This window comes from Remersonia thermophila, chromosome 6 (assembly GCF_042764415.1).
Source record: "Remersonia thermophila strain ATCC 22073 chromosome 6, whole genome shotgun sequence".
NCBI lineage: Eukaryota > Fungi > Ascomycota > Sordariomycetes > Sordariales > Chaetomiaceae > Remersonia > Remersonia thermophila.
This window is the reverse complement of record NC_092222.1, coordinates 1,505,706-1,532,067: the sequence shown is the minus strand read 5'-3', so window position 1 is coordinate 1,532,067 and position 26,362 is coordinate 1,505,706. Positions and strand designations below refer to the sequence as shown.

Sequence of the window (26,362 nt, the reverse complement as noted above, 5' to 3'; positions counted from 1 at the left end):
CTCCTCCCACCAACTAGGAACTATTGTCCCTGCTGGTGGCGGCGGTGGCTGTGTGTTTGCTAGTGCAGCTACTGTTGCCGTTGTCATCGCTGCTGTCGGAGCCGTCGATGCCGCCTGTGCCGAGTGCTTTCATCCCCAACGTCACGACGGCCGTCATTGCCAACGTTGTTGTCGCATTCGCTACAGATGCGACCTCGTATGTAGCAACTGCTGCAGTAAAAGCGTAATTGTTCTTGTCATCTTTGTTGCCGGTGGCGGCGGGGTATGGTACTGAGAAAACAGGTTGGAAGAAGTCCGCGGGGACCATACCGATATCTACATCCCGGGGATGCTTTCTGTCCATCCTTGTGCACCCGATAGGCTTCATCCCGTTTTTCTATGCCCTCTATCCTTCTTGGGTATATACACACAGTTATCTTCCATGGATACCGAATGCAAAGTGTAGTGTACAACAAAATAGATACAACGCATCCCTTTTTTCCCAAGCGGATGCGATCCCCTAATAACCCGCCCCCTCCGTCGTCGCTGACTTCTTCTTCCAAAACACCAGATTCCCAGGCCTGGGTATCCTCTCCAGCAACCTCGCAAACGGATCCGCCTTTTCCACCCCTTCCACCGGCTCTCCGTAACCCTCCGTCTGATGGTTCTCTGTTTCCTGCTGCTGCTGCTCCTCCTCCTCCTCATCTACCAACGCCTCTTGCATCATCGCCTCCCGGGTTTGCAACCCCGTCAAATAGTACTCGAAATACGCCATCACCTTCCTTAGAGGCACATCCCCGCTGTCATTCTCCGCTTGTTTTAACATTCTAGCATACTGCACCGGCAGCGCCTCAACGAGGGTCAGCTTGATCCGTGCATCCAGCGTCTTGCTCGCGCGGAAACAGTTCGCTACCGCGTGGGAGAAGGTGCCCGGGGTGCCGTACGGCAGGGCACGGGAGATGCGGTCGGCAATGGGGTAGACCATGTCGAATTGTGCGCGTGTGCGCAGCTGGCGCGGGGTTTGTTTCGCGAGGGTACGGCAGATGATGTTCTCTGCGTTGCGGATGCGGTGGGCTGAGATCTTGGTTTCGTTCACAAGCCAGTCGAGTTTGGAGACGCGCTGGAGGTGGATGGTTTTGGCCATTTTCGCGGCACGTTTACCGGAAAGGTTGAGGGCTACGTCAACGCGATCAAGTCGGTCGAAGAGCGGTGCATCCTTGTCAGAGAGGGTTTTGCAAGCGTGCCTGAGCCACCAACATGATGTGACGGTGTTGTGCGAGGTTTCGCGGATCCAGATGGCCGTGGCGAGGTGGTCGAGCATTCTCTTCTGGGGCTCCGTTGGGTGTAGGAAATCATTGTCAGGTCCGCTGTCGGCGCCGTTTGCATTGGGCGTCTGGCCCGGTAGCGTTGTTGCCTGGAAAATAGTCACAATATGGTGTATCTGCCGTACGAGGAACCCGTAGCGCTTGGGGTCGTTCCCGAGGAGCATCTCTGACACCTGGTCCATGTTGTCGAGCAGTGCGCGGACGATCAGCCTGATTGAGTTCGTGTCGAGGAGCGTCAGGCATGTGTGGAATAACCTCCACAGCAGGTCTCTGCTGACCATCCATCGCTCCTGGAGGCAGACGGCCAGGAGCTTAGCGCCCTCCCGCAGCATCCCAAAATCGATCAGGCCTTCCATGATGGCCTCGGCAACATCCTGGGTGAGGGGCGCGCGTTGGATATAGAGGTCTCTCACCCTCGAAACGTCCTGCGTCGCAGCCCATTCCCGCAGGCTGCGGTACCGTGCAACATAATCGGCCGTCCTCCGCATCAGCCCGATGCCGCGCGGGTCGTATCCAAACATTCGCCGGAGGACACTGTGGAAACCGACAATGTCCCCCTTGAGCCGATAGTGATGCAACAGACAGAGGTAGGTGGCCTCGGTCGGCGTCATGTGGCTCAGATGCAAGAAGGAATCCACCACGACCTGCGACAGGTCGTGCTCGCCCAGGGCAGAAAAGCACAGGATGAGCAGATTGTAGTTCTTGATGCCAGGAGGGACGCCACAGACAAGTAGGTTGTAGCAGATCTTGGCCACGAGGCGTTCCCGGTACGGGGACACCCATTGTTCCATGATCTTGAGGTTGACCTCATTGAGTCTGTTCCGCTGCTGGACCGTGTGGGCGGGATCTAGGCTGGGATGGGCATAGCGAGGGTAGCCGTCAGACCGCAGCATGCGGATCATGGTGCTGGCCGAGTCTGGGCTGTGAGGTTTTGGATGCAAGCCCGGCGCCTCGTTCTCGGTCGCCCACCAAGCCTCGGCCATCAGGCCGTCCACCAGGTCCGTGATCATAGCCGTCGTCTTCTCCATCTGCGTCTCCGTCTTGGGTTCCCGACCGGCCAGTATACACTCCTTCTCCTCGGCGTTGAGGACCTCCTCGCATCGCTCCAGGGTGGATTTCCTTGCGTCCGGTAGTTCGTTGGTCCATTTGAGACCGAGAATCCTGCGGACCCGCTGGACGACCTGGTGTCTATTATTCCGATTGTGGGGTAGGAGACGGAGGAAGCCCGGCTGTAACTTGCAGAGGTCGTGGATAAGGGTGTCCTTGTCAAGCGGGCGCGAGTCCGTGAGGTCCGGGAAAGGCGAGTCAACGACGTGGGCGAGATCGTGTGCGGTCGACCGTTCGAGCATGGCAGACAAGGTGCTCTTGGCCTGGGCAATCTTGTAATCGAGGTTTCGCCTGCGCTTGTCTTTCTTCCTGGAGTCAAATACAGCAGCAGTGGCCATGATGGCTGTGTAGCAAGCGGTGAAGACATCGCTGGCGAGGGCCTTGCGACGGCGCGGGTTGCTGGCGGTGCTCACGGTTGACGTTGTCACGGGCCGTACGGGCAGTGCATGGCAGGCTCGGCAGCGGCATGCCCGGAGCTGGGCTGCCGTCGACCAGGCGCCCCGCATAGTCGGAGCATGTCGGCCGAGCTGACCTAAAAAAGAGGCGTTGGTGTTGTGGCCGTCGACCACTGTTGAGGTTTTTCCAGGTTGAGTCCGGTGGAATCATGTCCATGGTTCCCGTCGCGCACAAATCTGAGCTCCAATTGAGAGCGCCAAGACCAGGTGGGTGAGGTCGAGTGGACCCTCTTTGCGGCCTCAAGCCGGAGCGGGTCTGGAAGTGCCCCTCAACACCAAGAGCGGCCCGCCGGTCAATCAACTTCTGTCCTTGAAGGAGGGCGTCATCATTTTCTTTGTACTCTACGACCGCACACATCCGTAACTACTCCCAAAGACCCTCACTCCACTGTCCGTCAAAGTCACTGGTTTGTTTCAACCATGTATGCCCTCACCGTATCGGCAGAGCTGGCGGGGTAAGTTTGACTGAGCTGTCTTGTCGGTTGCAGACAACAACGAAGAGTTCCAAGCCCTTAAGAGCCACCAATGCTGACTCATGATTTTCAAGGGTTACCAACCTTCGGCCGAGGGACGATCATGAGAATCCCTTCTGGTACACCTTCAAGGTGCAGTGCACCTCTTGCCGGGAGATCCACCCGAATCCTGTAGCCGTCAACCGTTTTGTAAGACAGACTTGAGCTTCTCAGGCCCATGTCGACCTTGAGACTTACATGACCCAGGAAACGAATGAGATCAGCGGAAGCCGGGGAGAGGCCAACTTTGTTTGGAGGTGCAAAAACTGCAAGGTGTGTCACAAGCCCCCGAGCTCTCTGTCCGGCCGGAGAAGGTACTCACAAGATATCATAGCGGGAATCCTCGGCGAGCATCACGGCAGCCCCGACCCCTTACGAGCAAACCGAGCCTGCGAAGCCCCGGAAGATACTCGAGTTTGACTGTCGAGGCCTGGAGTTTACCGAGTTTGTTCCCGAGGTATGTGCGATCATCCTGCATGTTCACAATAGATAGGGACGCTGACGTTCTCCCAAAGGGGGAATGGCTCGTGGATGGCATCGACTCCGGCACCAAGTTCGAGGGCGTGGAGCTGACCGAGGGAGAGTGGTTCGACTATGACGAAAAGGCCGGTGAAGAAGTGAGCATCAAGGACATCAAGTGGGACATTGTGCGCGCCTAGATTCCACGGAAATGATCGTCAACTTGGACGCTTGCCCGCAGGTGTGATGTGTCTTGAAGCACCAGCGCTGATCGACCTGGCTGTTGATGAGTCCCCTGTTTGGTTGTTGCAAGGACCCACTTTTGAGTGCTCTGCCCAAAAAAAATATAAAAAAAACCATGGCTAACTCGACAGAAACAATTGCATCTTCGTCTTACAGCTCATTCAGCAGATCTCTTTAGACCTTCATCACAGCAACAACATGACCAGCGCTCCGGATCTCAACGCGACGTTGAGCTTCCTGACGGATGCAGCCCATTTGCTCACCGCGACCTCCCCGGAGACGTCGGCGTACCTGATGAGCCGGCGCAATGACCTCATGTTTGCACATGAGATGCCGTTGTCGGACAAGCAGAGACAACAGGTGTGCACCAGCTGCGGCAATATTCTGCTTCTTGGGCACGGCAGCCAGATGGAAATCCGCTCCGAAAAGAGGCCCAGAAACAAGAAAAAGAAAAAGTCCGGTGCTGCTACGGTGAAGTCAAGGACGGGCCCAGCCAAGGTGATCACTTGTGGTCGTTGCAGCAGGGTGACCAATGTTCAGTTGCCGGCACCGCCACCTGTATTGCGGCCTAAGATGAAGGGCAAGATGGGGGAGAAGATGTTTGGCCACCCTGGCGTGGCGGCGTCGGCGGCGACAACCCCTCCTTTGTCTATGACCACCGAAGCCGAGCTCACACAGCCGAAACCGACAAGCTCGAGTGCAGGCAGTAAGAAGAGGGCAAAGTCACGGAAAGCAGGGCTGCAAGCCTTGCTAAGCCAGTCCGGTTCGTCGAGACCTGGGCTCGGCCTGAGCTTGGCCGACTTTCTAGACAAGAAGTGACTGTCCTGCTAGTGCCCCGGTCGGGTGAGTCAGCGTTGAAGCCATCGTCGTTGACTTCGTCTCAACACGTGCCTTCTCGGCCCTCCCCGAATGTTCGGGAAGGACGCAGAGGCGCCCAGGAAGTGCTGGATGGATGGCTCCTGACTGGCTCAGGGTCAGCCCAACCCAGTGGGTCCCGCCCCCAGGCGACAGAAAGCGATGGACGCGGGGCAGTCCCTTATCTATCAAGTATTACCCCGCCATATGTGTCGACATTTTTCGAAACCAAACAATTTCAAGTTTGCTCCTCCAAAAATCTCGCTCCGTCATCGACAGCGTATAGACGGAATTCTGCCTCCAAAGAACATACCTACCGACGCAGCTACACCCACGACAATGCCGGAGCTCTTCAACCCTATCGGCGACAAGGTCGAGAAGGTCGCCCCCGCGGCCGCCACGGCCGACGATGACGGCAGGGTGGTTGAGGAGATCGAGTCCCTCTGCATGAACTGCGAGGAGAACGGCGTCACTCGAATGCTGCTCACCAAGATCCCTTACTTCCGCGAAATCATTGTCATGTCTTTCTCATGCGACAAGTGCGGGTATTCCAACAACGAAGTGCAGCCTGCGGGCACCTTCCAGCTCAAGGGTGCTCGCTACGAGCTCCGCCTGTTCGGGGCGGATGACTTCCAGCGCACCGTGGTCAAGTCTGACACGGCGACTGTCAAGTTTATTGAGCTGGATGTTGAGATTCCCGCCGGAAAGGGCCAGCTCACCAACGTCGAGGGTCTCCTCACCACCGTCATTGACGATCTTGAATACGGCCAAGAGAAGAGGAAAGAGGAGCAACCTGAGGTGTACGCCAAGGTCGCCGAGATCATCTCCAAGGGCCGGAAGATGCTCGAGGGCGAGTCCTTCCCGTTCCGCGTCGCCGTCGACGACCCGGCGGGCAATTCTTTCATTGCTCCTGACCCTCGCGATGGTGTCGGCAAGTGGGAGAAGCGCGAGTACCTGCGCACTCGGGAGCAGAACACCGCCCTCGGCCTGACCGACACCGCCCAGAGCAACGACCTTGATGAGAACGGCGACATTATTCCCGACCAGGTCTACTCCTTCCCGGCCTCGTGCCCCGGCTGCCTGCACCCCTGCACCACCCACATGAAGATGGTCGACATTCCCCACTTTCGCCAGGTCGTCATCATGAACACATCTTGCGACGACTGCGGCTATAAGTCCAACGACGTCAAGACGGGTGGCGAGATTCCTGAGAAGGGCAGGAAGGTCACCATCCGCGTCAAGAGCGCCGTGGACCTCGCCCGCGACATCCTCAAGAGCGAGAGCTGCGCCATGGAGTGCCCCGAACTTAGCCTGTCTGTCAATCCTGGCACGCTGGGCGGCCGCTTCACTACCGTCGAGGGCTTGCTTACCCAAGTCCGCGACGATCTGCACTCCCAGATCTTTGACGCGGATGCCGACGCCGACGCCTCGGCCCGCAAGCATGACGGCCTGAGCATCGATGAGAAGACCCGTTGGGAGCAGTTCTTTGACGACCTCAACGCCGCCATCAATGGTGAGAAGGAGTTCACCATCATCCTCACCGATCCCCTCGCCTCCAGCTACGTCCAGAGCCTGGCCGACGACCCGAGCCAGCCTGATGACCAGATGACGGTCGAGTGGTACGAGCGGACAGATGAAGAAGAAGAGGATTTGGGTCTCAAGGATATGAAGGTGGAGGGCTACGAGGAGGACGCCGAGCCGGCTCAGAAGAACGGTGACGCGAAGGAGAATGGCGAGGTCCAGCCATGAGAGAAACGGGCGAGAGGATGTTGCGGTCAGCATGTTGGTCAATTCGATGGGTTGTTGGGTTTCTTTTGTCAGCGTTGTGCGTTGTTCTAGGACGGGGCGGTCAAAATATTTGAGATACCAGGTTTTGGGTCTAGACGAAAATTCGATATACTTTCAAATCCATGTTCACTCTTTCCCTTCAGAGTCTGTACCTCGAGAATTACAATATTCCCTAATCAAAGGAGAAAAGGCGTTTTTGCTGGATGATATGAACCATACGAGCAGTACCAAACTTGAATACGTAGGCAAAACGTTCCACACAATAATAGGGGGCAACGGAAATGATCCAAACAGGTCAAACTACCCCAGACAGATACGGATATCTCACAACCTCCCTCCCTCCCATCACCTCAGAATATAATCAACCACAACTCTCTTCAGACGCCTGAACACCCATGTAACATCATCCAACAAGATTCCCTCATCTTCCAGGCCCGGGATTAGTCCTCTCATATACACACAAATCTGCCGCAGAAGAAAGGAAAAAAGGGGGCAGCTGATGTGCAACGTGCTCATGGCGCAGGTCGGGAAGAAGTGAGCAACACGGTCGAGACCAAGTTCCGCTCGCTCACGCAACTGGCCTGTTGGCCTGAAGCCCATAAAGTCAACTGACCGCCGTTCATTACTCAAATCCCTGTGTGTAATAATAATAGAACAGAGAGTCGCGAGCCACCAGGAGAAAGCAAGAAAAAACGAGACTAGGGTATCATTTCGAAAACCGCGAGAACCAAGAGCCACCGTCGCACTTCAAAGGCAAAGGGACGAATGAAAAGCCGAAGAAGGGAACCCCAAGCAGCCAGCTAGAAGCGCAGAGAGCGAACAACCACCACCCTGTTCACAATCTAGCTCTCCTCCCGCAAAGACGGTGGCTTAGAAGAACGTGGGCTTGGTGAGAACGCGATACTCAACGTAATCCTCCCCATCAATCGTGATAATCACGCCCTGGCTGACGAGCTTGCCCTGGAATGGCCCGCTCTGCTTGCGCTGGTATTTGATGCCCATGTGGATCTTGGCATCCTCGTTGCCGGCGCGGATGCGGTTCGCCTCTTGCGACTCCCACACCTTGTTGAGCCTCTCCACGTTGTCCTGGAAATGCAAGGAGATTCCGTTGGTCGTAGCGTAGCCGTTGTGGCCGCCGTTCATACCGTTGTGGGCATGATGCCCGTTTCCGTTGGCGTGGGCGATCGCCGCGTGGGGCAGCCCGGAAACAGCAGCAACGGGAGCAAGAGAAGCTTCGCGGCTAGCGGCACGCATGTCGGCACGGGCCTGGGCGGCTTCGAGCCGGGCGATCTCGCGGCGGGCGAGCTGGTTGGTGCGCTCGATGGCCTCGGGGTTGGGCCCAGATGGAGTACGATTGGCGGCGCGGAAGCCAACATCCGGGAGGGGGTGCCGACCCGCTGCAACGGCTGCAGCCCGGACGCCCATGTCGGAGCGCCGTGGCTGTCGGGGCTCCTCGGCACCAGGTCGGGCAGAAGCAAACGGCGACGTAGGGCTGCTGGAGTCGCGGTCATGGCCGTTTGTCTTCATGGCGATGGGGATGAGATCCGGATCATCCCTAGGGCGGACCGGGGTTGTTCCCATGGCCAAGGACTGGATCACCCGTTGCTGAGCCTCATAGACGGCCTTTGTCTCGTTGGCGACGCGTTCTGCAGGGGTTTCGCCGAGATCGAGCTGACGTTGGCGAACACGGCAATACTCCTTCACCTCGTTGCGGCTGAGGTTCCGAAGATGCGGCTCAAACTCGACCTCGTCCCAGTGAATCCACAAGGCACCAGCGCCGCTGGGGAAGTTGCCAATCACGGTGCGGCCATCACGGGTCTCTCGGGTTAGTTTTACCCGGAACATGTCGTTGCTGCCAAGCACGCCAAAGACGGCATGCTTGTTGGCCGGGTCTTCCTCGCTCGAGTGTTTCCAGTACCCGATCAGAACCCGAGTGGGGCGCTTGCCTGGGATGTCATCGAGCGTGTTTTGGACGAACTTGGGAGAGTCGGAAGGCACTCCAAAGGATCCAACCAAGCGGCGGCGCTTCGCCTCGGGCCGGTTCGGGATCACGGCGTTGGCAGGGATTTCGGGGCCATAGGCCACCTGGGGAGCGACCGGGGCGTCGGGAGGGGGGTTGTTTCGGACGCGTTCGGCAGCCAGCGCGATTGCCTCCAGATCCGCATTGATCCTCTCTTCCGTGGAGTCGTCCTTTCGGCTGTCTTCGGAACGGATCTTGACATACTCCTTGATCACATGATGGTTGTGGCCGACGAGGTGGGCGTCAAAGGCCACCTTGTCGAACGTCACCCAGCTACCACCCGGGCCGGGCGGAATCGGGTACCTGTGGTCCATAGGACGGCCGTCACGGGTGGTTGGCTGGATGCGGGTGCGCAGCCGGTCCCGAACGTCAATGAAACCAACCACGGCATGCTTATCCGCCTCATCCTCGGCAGGAGAGTCGCGCCAGTAGCCAAGAAGCACGCCCTTCACGACCCCCGGAACGGGTGGCTTTGCGGGCCGAACAACGCGGCGTACCTCGAGGTCCTCTGTAGGCGTCGGGCTGGGGTCGTTGTCGACAGACTCTGCGTAGGAACCCAAAGGTCGCTTGCGCTTGTGTGAAAGCACGGACCTGTCCTCAGGGTCGCCCATCACGGTGTCTTCGGATCCATCAAGGCCAATAGGGGAAGCCTTGGTGTGAGCCTTGGTACCCACGACAATCTCGTCGTGAAGGGCGGCAGCTGGGGCGCTCGAGGCACTGCTCAAGGTCTCGTCTGCCGGGGAATCAGGGGGTGGTGTGAGGTCCTCGTTCCCTTCATCCTGGGGCAGGTCGCTGGCGTCGTCGTTCACATCGGTGGTGTCATCCAGTCTGCTGTCCTCGTGGTTCGGGACGACCACGAACTCTTCTTGGCCTTCGTGGCCGTCGATGCTAGAACAAAGTTAGTTGGCTAAGGCAATTCAAGGCAAGCCCAACAACTATCAGAACCCACCTCTGTGGTAAATCTTTGGTCTCTGGTACCGCGCGCTCCATGTGGGGTGGTGACCGGGTCGGCTGGTTCCCAAGGTCTGGTGGAGAGATAACAGAACTGAGGAGCTGTCAGCAAAGCCAACTCGGCCGCATTGGTTTCGTAAGTTGGAAACTATGAAATGGGAATAACAGACCTTGCAACCGAGTCGGCCGGAAGTGGTGACGGTACTGCAGCAGACACTGCCGCCCTGGCAGCCTCTATGTCGCTAGATATGAGAAGTCTTTGTTAGTCGACTGGATGAATGTAATTCATGACCGAGTGTAAAGTGATTCTCAAGTTGACCCAAGTCTCGGAGTGGGTTTCAGTTGATACAGTATCCCGCAGACACCATGCATGCTCCGAGACACGAGCTCATTGTTTGGGCAAAGCAGAAGAAAATGGATTTCTGAAGGTGCGTGGGAAGGAACAAGGCCCGCTAGGAGCATCTCGGGAACCTGAAGATGAATGAAGGTAGCTATAGAGCCCAAAGAAGAAAAGAGGCAGCTTGCCTTTGCACTTGCAGTCGTGGCAGGTAAGGACTGGGTCTGAGGGTTTGTGACGTCGTTCTCGTATTAATCGAGCTTAGCAAGCTTCTTGTTGGCTTGTCCAAGAGCCGAGACAACCCCTTGCAGCCCAAAGAGAGCAGAAGATGAGGAGTGACTTTTGTCTCGAAAAGAGAACAAGGGGCAGTAAATGGTCATGTAGAAGAGAGTGAAGTGTATGAGTTGAAAATGACGAGGGAAAGAGACCTCGAGATCTCGATGGAGGGAGGACAAAATGAGTAAGAAGGGAAACCAGAGGAAACACTTGATAAGGATTCCTAAAACTTCAACGTTGGGTCCCGTGGTACCTAGGTAGCTAAGGTACCTCACCACATAGGACTGCCTAGGCCCTCCACCCCAGCAACTGACTTTGCAACGCGAGATTTATGGGAAACCGGCGGGAAGAAACAAACTCCAAAAACAAGCAAACACTGTGTGGCGAAGGAGAGGCCTGCGGCAAGCTGCAGGCGTATCTGCTTGCGCCGCTTGATGCTGGCGTAATTCAAGACGGCTGGCATCCAGGAGAGATTGCGCCACACTGTGCCGCAGGGTACAACAGAATGGCAGTCACGGTAGAAACCTACCTGTTCTCGTTCGACGGCGGCTCCATCTTTGTTGCAATCTGAGTCGGCACCGTCTCCACTGGGGCTGGCGCGCCCCCTGACCTCACCGCGTCCAAGACAGTGTCCATCGGTGTCGAGGACAGCGGTGCAGCAATGTGTTTATAATTAGGGAGTGCGGCCGATGACTCGGGCTTGCGGATCCGGTTCAAGTCAGCTATGGTCTGGACCTATGGGGGAACGGGACAAGAAAGAGAACAAAAGAGATCTGAGAACGAGAAGAGGTATGAAGCAAGCCAGGTGAGAAGCCGAAGAATGTAAGGTAAGGCATTCGGGGGCTGGATGTAGACCACTTGGAGCCCTGATCCGACCCATGGTTATACTGTGAGGCGTGCAACCCCAGCGGTGGACAGATCGCCCAAACCCGAGGGTGCTGGTCTTGGACTTGAAGAAACTCAAACCAGCGGGCGTTAGGTGTGTGTGTGGGGGGGGGGGGGGGGGGGATACAAATCTGGATGCAGAGGACGCGTGCCAAAGAGAGACAAGGAGATGAGGATAGTGAAAATGCGCCTACCTTGGAAAACAATTGGAGGGCAACCCTGTCAGTGGCAAAGCACTTCAGGTAGCAAAAGAAAAGCAAATCTCTGACAGTCACGAGAGAATGGAGTCTGAGAGATAAGATGGCCTGGACTCAGAAACTTTAGTTGCCCTCAGCCATAGGAGTCATGCCGTTGTGATTGTTGTTGTCCACAAAGCCGCGTGGCAAACTCTCCGCAACGCGCACGAGACGATTGCTGGAGGAAGACCGGAGTGTGGGGTGTGACCAGGCTTGAGTCGAACGCTGGGAGGCGCTGACGTCCCAAATTGGAAATCGGGCCAACGGCAAGGGAGGTGGTGTGGTGGTGGAATCAGCGGTCGGGATGCTCTGACATCAAGATGGTGCGACAAGTGGTTGTTTACTTGACGTGGCGATCCTTAGGATATGGGGATGGAAAGGTGGGAAACGAGGGCAAGGCCGAATGTGAGAAAGAGAGCGCGTGAGAGAGAATGTGGAAGAGGAGAAAGGTGGAGGGAGGAAGGAGACTGGATGAACTGGCGCAGAGTGGGTAGATATCGTTAAGGACAATTGAAACCAAGAGAGTCAAAAGGCCATTTGCCAGAGAAGTCTAGGCCGGGGGGAGGGGGTGTAAGACTCTGACGGGCAGAGGTTACAAGACTTCCATTAGTTCGTCACCTCATGTAAGTTAGGTCCGGTGCCTGAACCTAACCCGACCCCCCCCCGGGACCGGAATGACGGAATGATTCAGTCTTCTTGTCTTTGTTGAACCAACAGTATTCCCGTTGGAAGATCGGATCGAAGGGGACTCCATGCTGCTCAGCGTGGAGACTCTGATGAGCCGAACGACTCTCGACCTTGGCCGGGAAACACCCCGGGCGATGCAGCCAACAAAAAGACATCATCACCCTTTCACAGCAGATAAGCACACAATTGGAAGCGAAGAGTCAAACACAGCGCATGGGTGAGCGGAAGAAACGGATGGTGTAAGCGCATGGCGTCGTTGGCAATCTAATGTGTGGTTCGCTAGGTATTATTGTGTAGTTTGGCTGCACCCCTTGAGTTTTCGACCTTCCTGTTTGAGAGATGTCGAAGGAATCCCGATCACCCGAGTTCAGGCCCGTCTGAAACAGCCTATCGATTGCATCAAACGCGATGCCGACCGTCCGAGTTTCGTCTTTGTCCAACGAAGTGCCAGGATACCGTGCGAACGAGTGGAAACTGCTCCATGGCTGGGTGTCCCGGTTGAGCCATCCTCCGTCTTGAGCTTCGTGCTTCTTCTGGGTAAACAGAGTCATGGAGTCTTTAAGAAGTCTCAATCAAACTCGTTTAGGAAGGTAGCAACGCAGGGTTGCAAAGGCAGCAAAGACGCGAAGAGCCGCGGCGGGCCACACTGCGATTCCTCATTGTCGGCTTACCTGGAATTGAACTAATCAATTCGGAGGACGGAAGACAAGAGGCAACTCATCACAGTACCAATAGCACGGATACAAACAACCTCTCTGAGCAGCATTCTTCTCACATTAGCTTTGCTTAGCCCGTAATAATTAAGGCCACACTGATCAAGCCGCTCCCGTCATGATTATGCCGCGGAATGAATCGAAGCATCGCCAGTCGTGGATACGGTGCTCAGAGTATGCGACACCCGACAAAAACTTTGTCGTGTATGTACCTACTGTGCCCAAGTCCTACCAGCAATCAGCAAAAAGAAAAAAAAAAAAAGACCTCCAGCCTCGAGATTTTGACTTGTCTGTCCGTCCGCCAATGATGAAATGAAGCCATTGTCCGGAAAAGCCCCACTTGCTTCAGCGCCATTGGCTGGCAAAGTCGAAGTGATGCGCGCTGCTGATGAATCCCGACCTTTTCAACCCAAGCCAGGCTGCAACCCTTTTTGTTGGGTGACTTGCCGGTTGTCCGCATGGTGCCACAACATCCCACTGCAATCTATTGGTCTCGAGTTGTTGCTTGAACCAGTCATGGCAAAGTGGCTTCTTGGCCTAGTATTCCTTGCAAGCGATGATTCAACAGCTGTTGGAAGCCCACGGCAGACCCCCGTGATGAGCTGGAGATCGACCAGCACTACAAACGACCGTCATCACCACCTTCCCATCATGTGACGGAGTTACCGTTTGGCCTTGGGGAATGATTGCCTGCTTGGTTGCCTTTCGCTTGGACGCTAACCCGGACTGCTCGGGATGGATATGCAAAACGAGACGGTTTCCACGGTTGAATGCCACACAACCTCCTCGTGATGAGCAACCTTAGCTTAGGTAAGCTAGCAGACGCAGCTAGAGCAGCACCAGGCGCACAAAATGCCCTCGACCAGGATCCCCCCAAGTGTTCAGACCCAGACGATGTCGTCAACCACAACATGCATTGCGTCGTCTGTTGCCGGCTCCAAGTGCCTGGGTTCGTTCAGACCGCCCCGGGCATTAGGACTTTAAAAAGAATACAAATCCACCACCACGACAAACTTGTGCAACGTGGAGGTGAGGCGTGACACGGAAGACAAGACTCAGTTGGACAACGGATACGAAGAAACCGGAGGGTTCCATGTTATGTGCTGAGTGTGATCAGCCGCCTCCGAGCCGACTGTGGTAGGTACCGCGGTCCGGCGACGCTCGAGGGGCAGACACAGGATGACTCTCCCGATGGTACAAACATGGCACGGCACAGAGAGCAGGCCCATTAACTACTATGTTTTTTTTGTTTCTAGTAGGATGTAGAGAACACCAACAGGCGTCGTAGTCCCAAAACAAAGATCACTCCAGCGTACAACATTCACGCAAAAGACCACGGCCAACCCTAGCTAGGTTGGTGCCAGACTCCAGAGGCGCGTATGGGTTTTCTGTTGCATGTATCTCTAGAGGTATGGCCTTGGTCACGTGCACATGGCGTTCACTCTCGCCGGCACAAACCTCCAAGATACCCCTCATCCATAACCCTCGCGATATGGGAGTTATATTACAAACCAACCTACCTCCCCCTCCCCCTTCCCCTACCCTTCCCCTTGCCTCCTCTCACAACCCCTCCCCTTCCATTGTTCCTCCCGCCTCCCTTCTTCGGCGCGACACCCCCCTTCGCAACAGCGGCATCAAACCTCCCGTACAACGGCTCCTCCACAAACCCGCTCCCCTCCGCAAACCGCATGTAGTTAATCACACCATGATCCACCACTGCCAGGAGCACGTTTCTCGACCCGTGCTTGAGCCGCGCGTACATCCTTCCGGGATGACCTGCCCACTGCGGGTTGCCCCGGTCAGCTGGGGAGGAGTCGAGGAGCGCACCAATTTCGCGCAGGGAGGGGACGAAGGTTTGTTGTGCGTCGAGGACCGCGAGGCGGAAGTCGGGGGGTGGGTGGCGGAGTTTGGTCCACTTTTGGGCGGATTTCCAAACGTGAAAGTGAATTTGGAAGGATGGCGTTGATGTTGAGGAGGACGGCGAGTGGCGAGAGATGAGGGCCATCTGGCGGTAGATGGGGACGTAGGAGCGGTAGAGCCCTGGCCGGACAAGGGGCCCGTACGGCGGGTGTTGGGGTGGACTGGCGAGGCGTGAGGTGAGCCATTGCCAGAGGGTTTGTCGTGATGCTGGCGACGAGGGCGACTGAGCCGGCGGCTTGGGCAGCGGCGGCGCGCGGAGAACGTTGTAGCCGCACCGCTTGAGGTTCGAATAGACTTGGAACTTCTGCAGGCTGATCTTGCCGCGTTCGCCGTCGTCGCCGATGAGGAGAGCGTAGGCCGCCTGCAGACTGAGCGGGATGCCAAACTCGTACTCATCCACCTCCGTCTCCTCTTCCTCTCCCGGATCTTGCGCGTCGACGGTCCCATCGGGCGGGAAGATCTCTTCGAGCGGCTTGAACGGCCACCACAGATCCAACGAACCCCTCTCCACCAAATACAGCGCTTCCTCCGGCAACAACCAATCCTTCCCCCTCGCCGGCCGATCCTTAGCCTGCCCCGTCACCGCCCTCCCCAGCGCCTGGCTTGCCGTCGACGACCCCTCCAACACCACCACCCTCTCTCTAATCCAACCGTACGGCTTCTTTTCCTTCTTCTCCCCGTCCTCCCCCTTCACAACCACCGCCTCCTCTTCCTCCTCCACCTCCTCGAACCCCTCCCACCACCCCGGGAAGTACCACCCCCTCACGGGGTTGCCCCCTACCTTCCCGCTGCTCGCACCCGGGCCGCTCGGGACGGTATGAACCCTGACATAGCTCAGCACATCCCGCATCGCCGCACGACTCTGCTCCAGCGCGTCCGCCTGCGCGCGCGTGCCGTGGGACTCAAAGTCCTTCTCGCCGCGGCGGATCGTCTGGGCCGAGACGCCGGGCTCCTTGCGGAACTGATTCTTTCGGTGCTGCAGGGCCGTGGCAAAGGCGCGAAAGTCTTGGGCCGCGGAGCCGCCCTCGTCTTCAAGCAGCTCTTCCGCCGTCATTTGCTCGTCCGCGGCCGAGGCAGCAGCGGCCGAGCCGCCATGGGAGGGCGCTGCCGTCATCAAGTTGATTTCAGACGGGGCAAGCGAGGGGTTATCGTCATCATCGAGGGGCATGATGAAGAGGATGCGATGGGCGTGAGGAAAGAAAAAAAAGAACGGTCCACTGATGCTGAGCTTTTTGGTGGAAACGAGAGTTGTGAGCAACAAACCTGGTGTCTGACCCTGGGAAACTAAGAGAATGAAATGAATGAGTATTCAATTTACATTCAGAGCATTTAGTTCTTCGGAGAAATCCAGATATCGTGTTCGAAGCGAGACCAATGCCCGGATTCTTGGGGCCAGATGGGGATGAGCTGAGCAATGGCTGATTTCTCAAGCCAGCAAAGAATGCGAGTGCACGTCAAGTGTTGGGGCCACGGCGGTGTGAAGGGTTAGGGTTATGGCGGGCTTCCCTTCTGGAGCATTGGGCCATGCCCGTGGACTTAAGTCAATCAGGACTATAATATCCCCCCTTTAGCATAAGATGAATACTGCCTTGGAGCGGAACTTGGTAATATAACGAGAAGGTCTCTTTGCACCATGTCGCTGGTCCCTGTGCACCATGTCGCTGGTCCCTGTGCACCATGTCGCTGGTCCCCGTGCACCATGTCTCCACTTTTAACCCTAACCCTTACACCCAACACTTCGTCGACTGCGCGCATGAAGCCATCGAAGTCATCATCTTCAATTGACCTATTCAAGTCAAATGCATCGCTTTTCAACCACTTTCAGCCCAATCTACTAATTCCGCAGCTAACATATCGGTGTTGCCAGTCTCTTGTTAAGGCGCAGTACGTACGGCTTAAACCCTAACCCTATACGTCGTCGCGAACGGGTAGCCGTACCCGCAACCTCGATGTACCGGGATACGATAACGATATAACGCTGGAGACGCCTCGGGGTTAGAGCTTTGCATAGATTATGTTATCTGGCCTACTGTTATAAACTATAGCTATTTGATTTGTGTTGCGTTTTTGAAGCTATCCAGCCGCTGCGAGGTTGATTAAGACCATCATGTTGATGGTGGTGATGGCTTCATGCGCGCAGTCGACGAAGTGTTGGGTGTAAGGGTTAGGGTTAGAAGTGGAGACATGGTGCACAGGGACCAGCGACATGGTGCACAGGGACCAGCGACATGGTGCACAGGGACCAGCGACATGGTGCAAAGAGACCTTCTCAATATAACTTGTCAACTCGAGACTCGACTACTCTGGAGTGGGTCAAGCGAAACAGAGGAAGCTGAGATCCCAAGCGTAGGAACCAAAATTCAAGCACGACATCGAGCCAACCGCAACAAGAAGAGGCTGTCGATATGTGGCCTTCGGCTTTCGTTCCAAGCCCTCGGCATGGAAGACATGCGAGGAATGTATGAACATCAGTTACATCAAATTCAACATCCAGAATGATCCTGTCCGAGAGTCCGCGCCGGCTCCAGCCTAAACCCAACCCCAGCCCAACTCCGCTTCACACCAACATAGACACACAGAACGCCTTGCCAGCAACCTATAAAGGACCTTAACCACCCTTGCCATTTATCATTCATGTCGCCGCAAAATCCAAGTCGCCTCCTAGATCTCCAGCACCACCATCACCGCTATATCTGTGTCCCTGTCAGGCCGGCCCCAGGGTATTGATCCCTGGGCCTATTCCCTTTGTCATTTGCTGTGGAAAACATTCCACATAGCAGGGCCCTGTTCCCTGCTGTGGAGGATCCATAGAGATGCTGTGTGTGTCGTCCGTGGCCCCTCGTTAGTGATGGTGTTCGCGCCAGGTCTTTAGCTCTCGCCAACGCCTGCAACGCTTGAGGTCAGCGACTCGAACTGAGAGCAGCCGCTCCCCGCCCAGAGGACCTGTAGATTCATCGACAAGAAGCCATGCTCCTCTCTTGGTTCATAGATCGGCGTGAACGGGAATCCACGTCCTCGGACGTGCTGGGGCTGTTCGTATGTTGGCCCGTCTGGCTTGGGGCCCACGTCCCTGGATCGGTAGGGAGCCCAATGGAGCATTCTCCGACTGTTTTGCGCGTTCACCCGACATCACTCAATCAGCATCTTCTTAACACCGCCCACCTCGCATAGCCCGAGGTACCGAATCGCTTCCTTCTCGTGTGCCAGGACGATGACCGGGTCCGGAAGCGCGGGGTTGTGGGGGTCGACGTGCGAGGCGTCCTTGGCCGCTTGCTCGATGGCCTCCATCTCTTCCTTGCAGGCCTGCTGATCCATCGGGCAGACGACAATGGGTAATCGTAATGTGATGTCCCTGGCTGAGGTCATGTGCGCCTGCAAGGGAAGAGAATCGTGAGCACTATGAGCCAAACATACGGAACTCGGTGGGTGCTCACCTTGATGCTTAGGTAAAACTCGATCTTGTATAATGTGGATGTCGTGGTAAAGCTCGTCACTTCGTACATGGGGAACGCGGGCTTGCCTCGCTTGATGGTGCCGTCTGGGTCTCGAAGGTCGCGCGCGGGCAGCACGAGGCCCAAACTCGTGATGTATCCGGTGTCGGGGAGCTTTGTCCCAACAGGTTGTGTATGCTTGGCGATCTTGTTGACCTTTTTCGTAGGCTCATCGCCTTCAGGGTTGAACGTGATCTCCTCCTCGATGGTAAGTGTGAGCTTTTGTATTGTAACCCTCCTCGCTTTGTTGAGACAGTCGGGATTCGGCGAGAGTTTGACGTAGACCGAGATGGGGTCGAGGGGTCCGTAGCTCCACTTGGGAAGCGAAATACCGAGAGTCACGATGTGATCAGCCGTCGCCGCCCGGTTTTCTGGCCGGTTGTACATGCCGAACGTCGAGAGCGTGTCATAGCGCTGTAACGGGATCGGAAATGTGTACCGGTTTTGCGTGCTTGGACCTTGCTGGACGGTGACGACAAGCTCGTAGTATGTCTCGGCGATGCGACTCGGCAGCTGTAGGCTCGCTGGCGGGATGCGGCGGTTGACCTCCTCGCCCCCGCGTCCGAATGGAATGAAGATCTGAAACGGTAGGTCCATGGCGATGACGCTCTCGGCATCTTTTCCAGAGACGCATCGGAAGAGGAGCACCTCTTTCCCGACCAGGTCTACCGTCTCTCGCCGCGGCGTCCCAAGGTGACGTTTCGCAACGTTCTCGGCGGCCGGATGTATTGTCTCTCGTCGTTGTAGGCAGATACGGACCATGGAAATCATGACAGGCGCAGAGATGCCCGCGCCAGGACGAATCTCGACCTTGCCGACGATTCGAGGCTGCGAGGCGGCGCGGTCAGTAGAAGCACCATCAGGCCCAAGGTCCAACTCGGCGTGCTACGTCGGCTCGGTGTCGCATTGCAGACATGCAAGCGACGGCGAAGGTAGAAGAAGGAGAAGAAGCAACCTACCAAGGTCGCAGAGATTCCCGGGTAGCCCACCAAGAAGCTGCTATTTGGTGGGCCAGATATCCGAACCGTCGCGGGAATGTTTGCGACATTCATTCTGGCGCTGGTGCCGGTCGGCGATCGCCGACGGCTCGGTCAGAGCGGGGCGATTGTGTTCTCTCCTTTTGCTTGTTCGAGGTGAATGATCCGATACCAGGACGGACACGGCGGCTGTCGCCGGCCACAAAGGAGGCGGCCCTCGGCGCAGAGGTCGGCCGGCGGCAGGAGGGCCAAACGGACGGGGATAAGGTCGGAGTTGATGGTGGAGGAGGGGCTCGTCAACTGCGGTGCCGGCGCTGAACTGCAGTATCGATAAGGCTTAATGTTCAAGTTGTGGACATCGGCGTCACATTGGCGACAAGACAAGGGGCGGGATGATGGGAAGCGGGTCGTTCGCAAAGGGTCGTCGTCGGAGGTTCTCTTGGGCCTTGGTAGTAGCAGGTAAAGTCTCGGCTGCAGGTGAATGCTCTTGGGACGGTGTGGAAGCGGACGGGATGCTCAGACCACCGGGCAAGACCCGTCTTACGCCAGCAGCACTGGAAGCCGATCCCTCTCCGTTTGCGTTCGCTTCTATGTAGCTCCGGCCGGGGTGTGCCTGGGCCTGGGCCTGGGCCAGGTTCTGCAGCTGTTGGGTTGGTGTGAAGGTGGGGGATGGGTTTGAATGGATCGGCCCCTCGAGCCGCCAACCCTTTGAGACTGCGAAAGACCTGAGTTGGGCGGCGGCGGAGAGTTGCGATTGGAGGTGTGGTGTGGGATGGAGAACCCCCGAAGCGGAAGCAGTTGCTAGAACACTCTCTGGGTCTCTGACACAGCGAACACCAAGTCCGAGCTCCGAAAAAACGTACCAATGCGAGTTATTAACTGGTTTGATCCCGGACAACCAGCCACTTGAGGTGATGAAACAAAACACCCCAAGCTCGGAGGTCAGTTCCTCGGTCAGGTAATGGGGGTTGTTCAAAGTCACACTGTCTGGGCGGGACTTCTTGCAGGGAATGCCCCATTTTGGGGACTTGAAAACCTCCCACTGGTGCCCCTTCCCACTGAATCGTAAGCCCAGGAATGGTGGTTGAACACAGTGCCATACCAAATTTCAATATCCAACGCTTACATCTTCACATACGGTATAAAGAACAGCGCTTCTCTTCTGGCGCAGACAACCTCAGCCAGCATCAGCCCTTCGTTAGGTGCCTAGGTATCACGGGATTGATGGATGCCTGGATGCAACTTGGGACCAGGCTGCCATGCAGTGTTTGTGTACAAACCCCACCATTCCCCACACACATCATTGATCCGAGCCACGCCCCAGGTCATCTCGAGACGTGTTACGGTACCGTACGAAGAAGACTTGAACGTCACTAGATCATGAAGTATGACGTCAAAGGTCAGGTACCTGCACCGCAAGAAAGTGGTTAAAAATCCCAACCTCGTGGTCTCAAGCATTCGAATCACCATTCGCCGTTCAATCTCGGTACTTCTGCACGAAACTTACGGGGCTTCAAGGTCTCCTACCGCTCGCTATGGATCCTTAGATCGTGTCCGCCGTAGGGCTGCAGTGGAACACGCCCGACGGCCTGATGGAGACAGGTGGGTGCCACATCTGTAACGAGACGCCAAGCTTTCATGATCCCCAAATAACATCAACCAAGGTACTCACTCAGGTTCCATCTGTTCAGCATTCTCCAAACCCTTGCGGCCATCATTGCCCAGGGCCTTCCCATTACCGCCCACGGGTCCCCTGGATGGCTACGAGACCTGAACGGAACACTAATCACCGACCATGTCCGTAACGCTACACACCACCCTCGGGGACCTCAAGATCGAGGTCTTTTGCGAGAGTGTCCCCAAAACCGCCGAGGTACGTACCTTGTGCTTCTTGTGTCTGCGCCGCACCGGGCTGCACCGTGTTCCCGCCCTTCCTCCCGGACGGTCGGGACTATCCGTCCAAAGTGCTCGATTTGATTAAAAACCAGTCTCCACTAACAGGCCTCCTCACAGAACTTCCTCGCCCTCTGCGCCTCCTCCTACTACGATGGCTCGCCCTTCCACCGCGTGATCGCGTCCTTCATGGCACAAACCGGCGCGCCTGCGCACCCCAACCCGCCCGACAACCCCAAGGGCGGACGTTCTATATGGGGCCCGACCTTCGACGACGAGATACGCCCCGGACTAAGGCACCACGATCGTGGTGTCGTTAGCATGGCCAACAAGGGGCCCAACACGAATGGCAGCCAGTTCTTCGTCACCTTCGCCGCAGCGCCGCATCTTGACGGGCTCAACACCGTGTTTGGGAAACTGCTTGGTGACGAGAGCCTTGCTACGCTCGCCAAGATCGAGGCTGTCGAGGTGGACAAGAAGAATCGGCCTCTGGAGCCGGTGAGGATTGAGAAGGTGACGATCCACGCGAATCCCCTCGCCAAGTGAAGAGAGGAGGGCGATAGAGATCTTAATGGCCATGAAGAGCGGAGGTGAGGTACGGGGAACTTCGTTGTTGGCACCGAGGGACCAGGTCGGTTGGCTCGTTTGACGCCGCGATCCACCTGAAGAGGGCACGATGCTCGCAATGCCAACAAGGCGAGGCGAAGAGGGAAATGCCCAGAGAGCGGGCATCTATTGAGACAATCCCTGTCCTGCCGGCCATCAACGGCTATCAATCCTTCACTGATGATGAATATGTGCAGGATGCACGGCAACGCCAAGTCCAGGCCCGAAGTTGACGGTTGGCTGTTGTGGAGAAAGAAGAAGGAGAGAGAAAGAGGAGCAGAGGAGGAGGAAGAGGAATGGAGGAGGAGGAGGAGGTGGTGGTGGTGGTGGTGAAAAAAGCCTTGGAACATACAGCGCTCCAGACTGGAAGGAGATGACGTCTGAGACCCAGAACATGTGGCATTTAACTACGAACACGATCAAGCAGTAGCAAGACCTTGGAAGCATGCAAAATGGCGGGGGCACAACCATGGAACCCTTGCCCGCTGTATGCCTCTTTTCAATAAGTTAACTATAGATTGACTGCCTATCGTCATCATCATAACTTCATTACATCAGTGCTGCAGCATCTTTAAGGTATCCTCTTATCGTGCTTCTTCCTCCCCCAAGCACGAGCTCCTTCAAGGAAGCACGCACATCCAACTCTAGTTTGTCCCGCCAAAGGAAAATGCCTAAGAGAAAAGGCCACCGCCCTCTTCCATAAATCCACGCCCATCGTCCATCAATCTTGCTTCCGCGCCCGAAATCCCACCAACACAAACCAACCCCCTATGTACGTACATAAACGAAGACAAAGGGAATCCCTGCCAAATGATAGAGAGAGGGGATATCAGCAAAGAAAAGAAATTATGCAAGCAATCAGCCACCAGCCCACAGCCAGTTTCAGGAGCAAACCAATCCAAGCGTCCTCCTGCCATCTCTCCCACTATCGCAACGTCACCTGCCCACAACCAACTTCCCCCTCTCATAAACTCTCACCTCCCACCTCAACACGACAGAAAATGGGTGCCCCAACTGTGTATCTCAGAACTGACGAACTTTGAAAGGCAACCTGACTCCGAGAGCAGCTTCAATACAAGACATATTCATGCCCTCCTCCGCCGCTTCGTCCCGCGCTCGGGGCTCTCGCCAAAGTCGGGACGGTCGATCTCCTCTGTGACCGCTGGGCTGGGGGTACTCTTGGGAGAACCGGCGGCGGCGTCCGCGGCAACGGCGCTGGCCACGTTGGTCGCGCCAGCAGTCGTAGTTGTACTTGTCACCGCCGTCGTCGGCTGGCCTGCGGTTGTTCCCACGCTGGGAATGAAATCGCCCGCTGCTGTCGTCGTCGTGGTGCTGGGCCCATCAAGGCTAAAGTTAAAGTCGCTACCGTCCGCGGCGCCAATGCCATCAAGATCGCCGGCATCGAAATTCTGGTCCCCGAAGGCGGTGGGATTAACGAACTCGTTGAAGTCGACGCTGTCAAAGTAGTTGGTGTTGGGGTTTCCGTGCTCGTCGAGGCCCGGGATGCGGCCCGACGGGCTGAGCGGACCGAGCATCTGCGTAAGGGCGTCGATCTGCTCAGCTTGGTCGGACTGGAGTCGCTGGAGAGCCTCTAGCTGGGCCTCCGTGTTCTGAATTTCTTGCGTGAACGGCATTGTTGGGATCGGCGATAGGCCCGAGGAGAGAGAAAGGCTCGCGATGTTCGGGTTCACTGGGGTCGACGGAACGGCTGGAACGGAGACGGCAGGGCTGGGCACGGCGACGGTGGCGGCAGTTGCTGGCACCGAAGCATTGCTACTGCGTGCCATAATGTTGAGCATCTGTGCACGTTGGTCGTCGCTCATGCTGGCGGGAGTCTTGGCGGCAACCTCGGGCAGGTCGAACGCCGGCGCGCTGTTCACTGCGTTGGTGTCTTGGATAATTTTCATCATGCCCTCTTGGGGATTATTCCGCAGCTCGTTCTTGACATAAGCCGGCGTTGTGGTATCCCCAGGCGACGCGTCGAAGAGCTCAGTGACGGTCCCCATCCGGGGTGTCTGTGAGACCTTGGGCGTCGGCGGCATCGTGGTCGCTGTAGACACAGACGCAGTCCTCGCTGGCTGGTGGACGGGAATGGGAGGCAGCAAGCGCTGCGGCCTCTTGGGAGTGCCCACGGCGGTCATGCTCTGGGGCCGCTGGTTGACGAACCCGCCAAGATCGACGACACCGCCTGGCTGGGGCATCTGCGTTTGGGCGTGACCCTGCGCATTCGGGATGATGCTCGCTAGCAGGTCCTGGACGGTCTGCGCTCCGCCCTGCTCCTCCAACGACTTTCTAAATACGTTGGCCAGGAAGTTAAGGATGGCGTTGATCGAGTTCTCGTGCCGCTCGTGCATGGTCTGGAAGAGGACGGCTTGCTGGTAGAGCTGGTTCTGATCCTGGCGCAGCTTGTTGAGCATATTGGAGATAGCAACTTGCTGCTGTTGAAGCCTTTCGATCTGCTGCTTGACGTGCAAGAGGTCCTTCTTCTGCAGGGGCGCGATTTCGTTGGACACGGGACGTCCAGCCTGAGAAGTCGCCAGCGCCCCGCCGCTGTACGTCTCCTCCACGCCATCCTCTTCGCTCTCGTTCTCGACCTCCTCCTTCTTGGCCTTCTTCTTGCTGCTGCCGCTCTTTGGTTTGTTGATTAGCCACAGCAGATTGGGATGACCGCGACGGAAGTACGGGTTGTAGTACTCGCTCGGGCTCTTGTTCTTCCTCTCACTGGCCTTCATGGAGTTGTCTGACAACCCCACCCTCTTGTGAAAGCCGTACATGTTGAGTTGGCGCACGAACGAGGCATAGTTATTGTGTTTGAAGAGCTCAGGGATCAGCGTCTTGGCAAACTCATCCTCATCCAACACAATGAACGAATCCCCCTTGTCGGACCACCGAATCAGGTCTGTGTTTCGCGACTCGTCCAGGAAACTGCAGAAACACTGTCAGCGCTTTTGCTCCACCGGAGAGGACGCCGATGAATAGCACGAGAAAGTGGGGTGCCTTACCTGCTAAGTTTCTGGACAAACGGGGGGATCTGTTTCCGCTTCGCCTGCGCCTCCCTCTTTGCCCGCTGCGCCAACTCCTCGAGCCGTTCAATGTTATCATGCTCGTCCAAGTCCGAGGTCCCTGTGTGGAGGTAACCGGCATCGTCCCCAAATCCATTCAAGGTGTCGGCCGTGCGCTCAAAGGGTGCTCTAGGGGCCGTGGGAACCAAGGCCCGGCTGTTTTGGCGGCGAGCCAACGCTGTCGAAGGGGTTGCTATCCCCTGCGGATAGGTCCCGGCCGTCGGCATCATCGAGAACGAGTTCACAGCGGGCGCGGCGGGGTCGATGAAGCCGGCCCCGTCCACGGCGTTCCACCTGAACATGGGGTCCGACTGAACAGGGGAGAAGGCCTGAGACATCTGTGGCACAGGTACCATGGGAGTGTTGCCTGGTACAGGTCGTTTCCGTGGGTTGGGTGAAGACATAACACCTGTGCGCGTGGGGTCAACTGACAGGAGCCGATCCGGGACGGCACAGTTCGCCGGTAACAGCGGTCAAAAGTATACAGGCGAATCGAGCGTGTCCGCGGGCGAGGGTGAATGTTTAGATGAAGATTGAGGGTATGCAATGCGTTGCTCTCGCAGCGGGATCACGATGGTCGACTGCGTTCGTCAACAGCCAATTCTCGGGATCGTATGGGTCGCTCGTTGGACGAAGATTGAATGCGATGGTATGCCTGGTGATGGCGAGGATGCAGTTGATGGGATACGAACCCGACTTTATATCGGTTTCTCAGAAAGAGTCCTGCGATCGATGCCTTGACCTAGATAGGCCTCGTGGTTGTCTAGTGATGCAGCGCAACGTCTCCTCCGCGACAGGTCATCCGGAAGGGCGCAAAGGCAATCCGCGGCGACGTCGCTCTTTGATGCCGCAGTAAACTATTGTCGGAGTGTCTCACAGGCCGATTGTTAATGTTCGATGGCGCCTGTGGGAATCAGAGCCTCGAAGCGATGCAAACAATGCGCAGCGGTCGGTCAGCAACCTTGAGATGCGTCCTGCGTCCCGCAACGGTTCGATCCCCGGTTGGTGGAATTTGGGACAAGGGTTGATGCTCTGGAGGAGAAAAACGAGAAGACAAGTCGCTTGCTCGGGGCAGCTCTTCTTGGTGAATCGGTATCTCCGGGTTGGGCGGTCTTGCGATGATGGTGTCGCGATGGTTGAGGGTAGCGTGGCGTTTGCTTGTTGAATCAGGTTGATGTTTCCAAGACTTCCATCACCAGAGAGGCTTACCCAAAATGAGGCCATCGTCTCCTCTGAGGACAGCGATTTTTCCGAGCCACGGGCCAATCATAGCGCGTTGCGATAAGTGCCATAGGCGGGGTACCTGATAAGTAGCCGAGGAAGCTAGCGTAGGTCCAGCGCAACGGCGGCCGCCACGGATGCTGCGCCCTGATGCAATTCCCGAGCCCAGATTTTCCTACTTTCAAGTTCTTTGTTTGATGCCACAATGCCACGCTGGGATCTCACGACTTATGACATAATAATCAGACGATCAAGCGGGAGGGGGTAGGAGATCATCCCCAGTTTAGCATAGTCCGACTCTACTGCGTACTATTCTAGAAGCAAGACAACGCGAAGACCACCACCAGCTCTTCTCCTTTTTGAC

The 26,362-nt window shown here is 56.6% G+C and overlaps 9 protein-coding genes across 9 annotated transcripts; 4 read left to right on the top strand and 5 right to left on the bottom strand.

The window, feature by feature from the left end:
* Positions 1 to 499: 499 nt before the first annotated feature.
* On the bottom strand, positions 500 to 2,917 carry VTJ83DRAFT_6607 (uncharacterized protein; the record flags this gene model as incomplete). The annotated part of the gene is made up of 1 exon (XM_071013337.1): positions 500 to 2,917. The coding sequence occupies one exon, from the start codon at positions 2,915 to 2,917 to the stop codon at positions 500 to 502; it is 2,418 nt and encodes an 805-aa protein (XP_070864234.1).
* A 369-nt stretch (positions 2,918 to 3,286) lies between these two features.
* VTJ83DRAFT_6606 (uncharacterized protein) lies at positions 3,287 to 4,037 on the top strand (the record flags this gene model as incomplete). The annotated part of the gene is made up of 5 exons (XM_071013336.1): positions 3,287 to 3,321; positions 3,414 to 3,528; positions 3,586 to 3,651; positions 3,713 to 3,835; positions 3,894 to 4,037. 5 exons carry the CDS (start codon positions 3,287 to 3,289, stop codon positions 4,035 to 4,037), a joined length of 483 nt encoding a protein of 160 aa, XP_070864233.1.
* Positions 4,038 to 4,278: 241 nt separating this feature from the next.
* On the top strand, positions 4,279 to 4,899 carry VTJ83DRAFT_6605 (uncharacterized protein; the record flags this gene model as incomplete). Its single annotated transcript, XM_071013335.1, has 1 exon — positions 4,279 to 4,899. One exon carries the CDS (start codon positions 4,279 to 4,281, stop codon positions 4,897 to 4,899), a length of 621 nt encoding a protein of 206 aa, XP_070864232.1.
* Positions 4,900 to 5,274: 375 nt separating this feature from the next.
* Positions 5,275 to 6,684, top strand: VTJ83DRAFT_6604 (uncharacterized protein; the record flags this gene model as incomplete). The annotated part of the gene is made up of 1 exon (XM_071013334.1): positions 5,275 to 6,684. The coding sequence occupies one exon, from the start codon at positions 5,275 to 5,277 to the stop codon at positions 6,682 to 6,684; it is 1,410 nt and encodes a 469-aa protein (XP_070864231.1).
* Positions 6,685 to 7,593: 909 nt separating this feature from the next.
* Positions 7,594 to 10,943, bottom strand: VTJ83DRAFT_6603 (uncharacterized protein; the record flags this gene model as incomplete). Its single annotated transcript, XM_071013333.1, has 4 exons — positions 7,594 to 9,631; positions 9,693 to 9,788; positions 9,865 to 9,936; positions 10,837 to 10,943. The coding sequence occupies 4 exons, from the start codon at positions 10,941 to 10,943 to the stop codon at positions 7,594 to 7,596; spliced, it is 2,313 nt and encodes a 770-aa protein (XP_070864230.1).
* Positions 10,944 to 14,344: 3,401 nt separating this feature from the next.
* VTJ83DRAFT_6602 (uncharacterized protein) lies at positions 14,345 to 15,916 on the bottom strand (the record flags this gene model as incomplete). Its single annotated transcript, XM_071013332.1, has 1 exon — positions 14,345 to 15,916. One exon carries the CDS (start codon positions 15,914 to 15,916, stop codon positions 14,345 to 14,347), a length of 1,572 nt encoding a protein of 523 aa, XP_070864229.1.
* A 1,961-nt stretch (positions 15,917 to 17,877) lies between these two features.
* On the bottom strand, positions 17,878 to 19,291 carry VTJ83DRAFT_6601 (uncharacterized protein; the record flags this gene model as incomplete). The annotated part of the gene is made up of 3 exons (XM_071013331.1): positions 17,878 to 18,120; positions 18,183 to 19,067; positions 19,199 to 19,291. 3 exons carry the CDS (start codon positions 19,289 to 19,291, stop codon positions 17,878 to 17,880), a joined length of 1,221 nt encoding a protein of 406 aa, XP_070864228.1.
* A 1,720-nt stretch (positions 19,292 to 21,011) lies between these two features.
* Positions 21,012 to 21,655, top strand: VTJ83DRAFT_6600 (uncharacterized protein; the record flags this gene model as incomplete). The annotated part of the gene is made up of 2 exons (XM_071013330.1): positions 21,012 to 21,089; positions 21,230 to 21,655. The coding sequence occupies 2 exons, from the start codon at positions 21,012 to 21,014 to the stop codon at positions 21,653 to 21,655; spliced, it is 504 nt and encodes a 167-aa protein (XP_070864227.1).
* Positions 21,656 to 22,800: 1,145 nt separating this feature from the next.
* VTJ83DRAFT_6599 (uncharacterized protein) lies at positions 22,801 to 25,181 on the bottom strand (the record flags this gene model as incomplete). Its single annotated transcript, XM_071013327.1, has 2 exons — positions 22,801 to 24,640; positions 24,718 to 25,181. The coding sequence occupies 2 exons, from the start codon at positions 25,179 to 25,181 to the stop codon at positions 22,801 to 22,803; spliced, it is 2,304 nt and encodes a 767-aa protein (XP_070864226.1).
* Between the last annotated feature and the right edge of the window lie 1,181 nt (positions 25,182 to 26,362).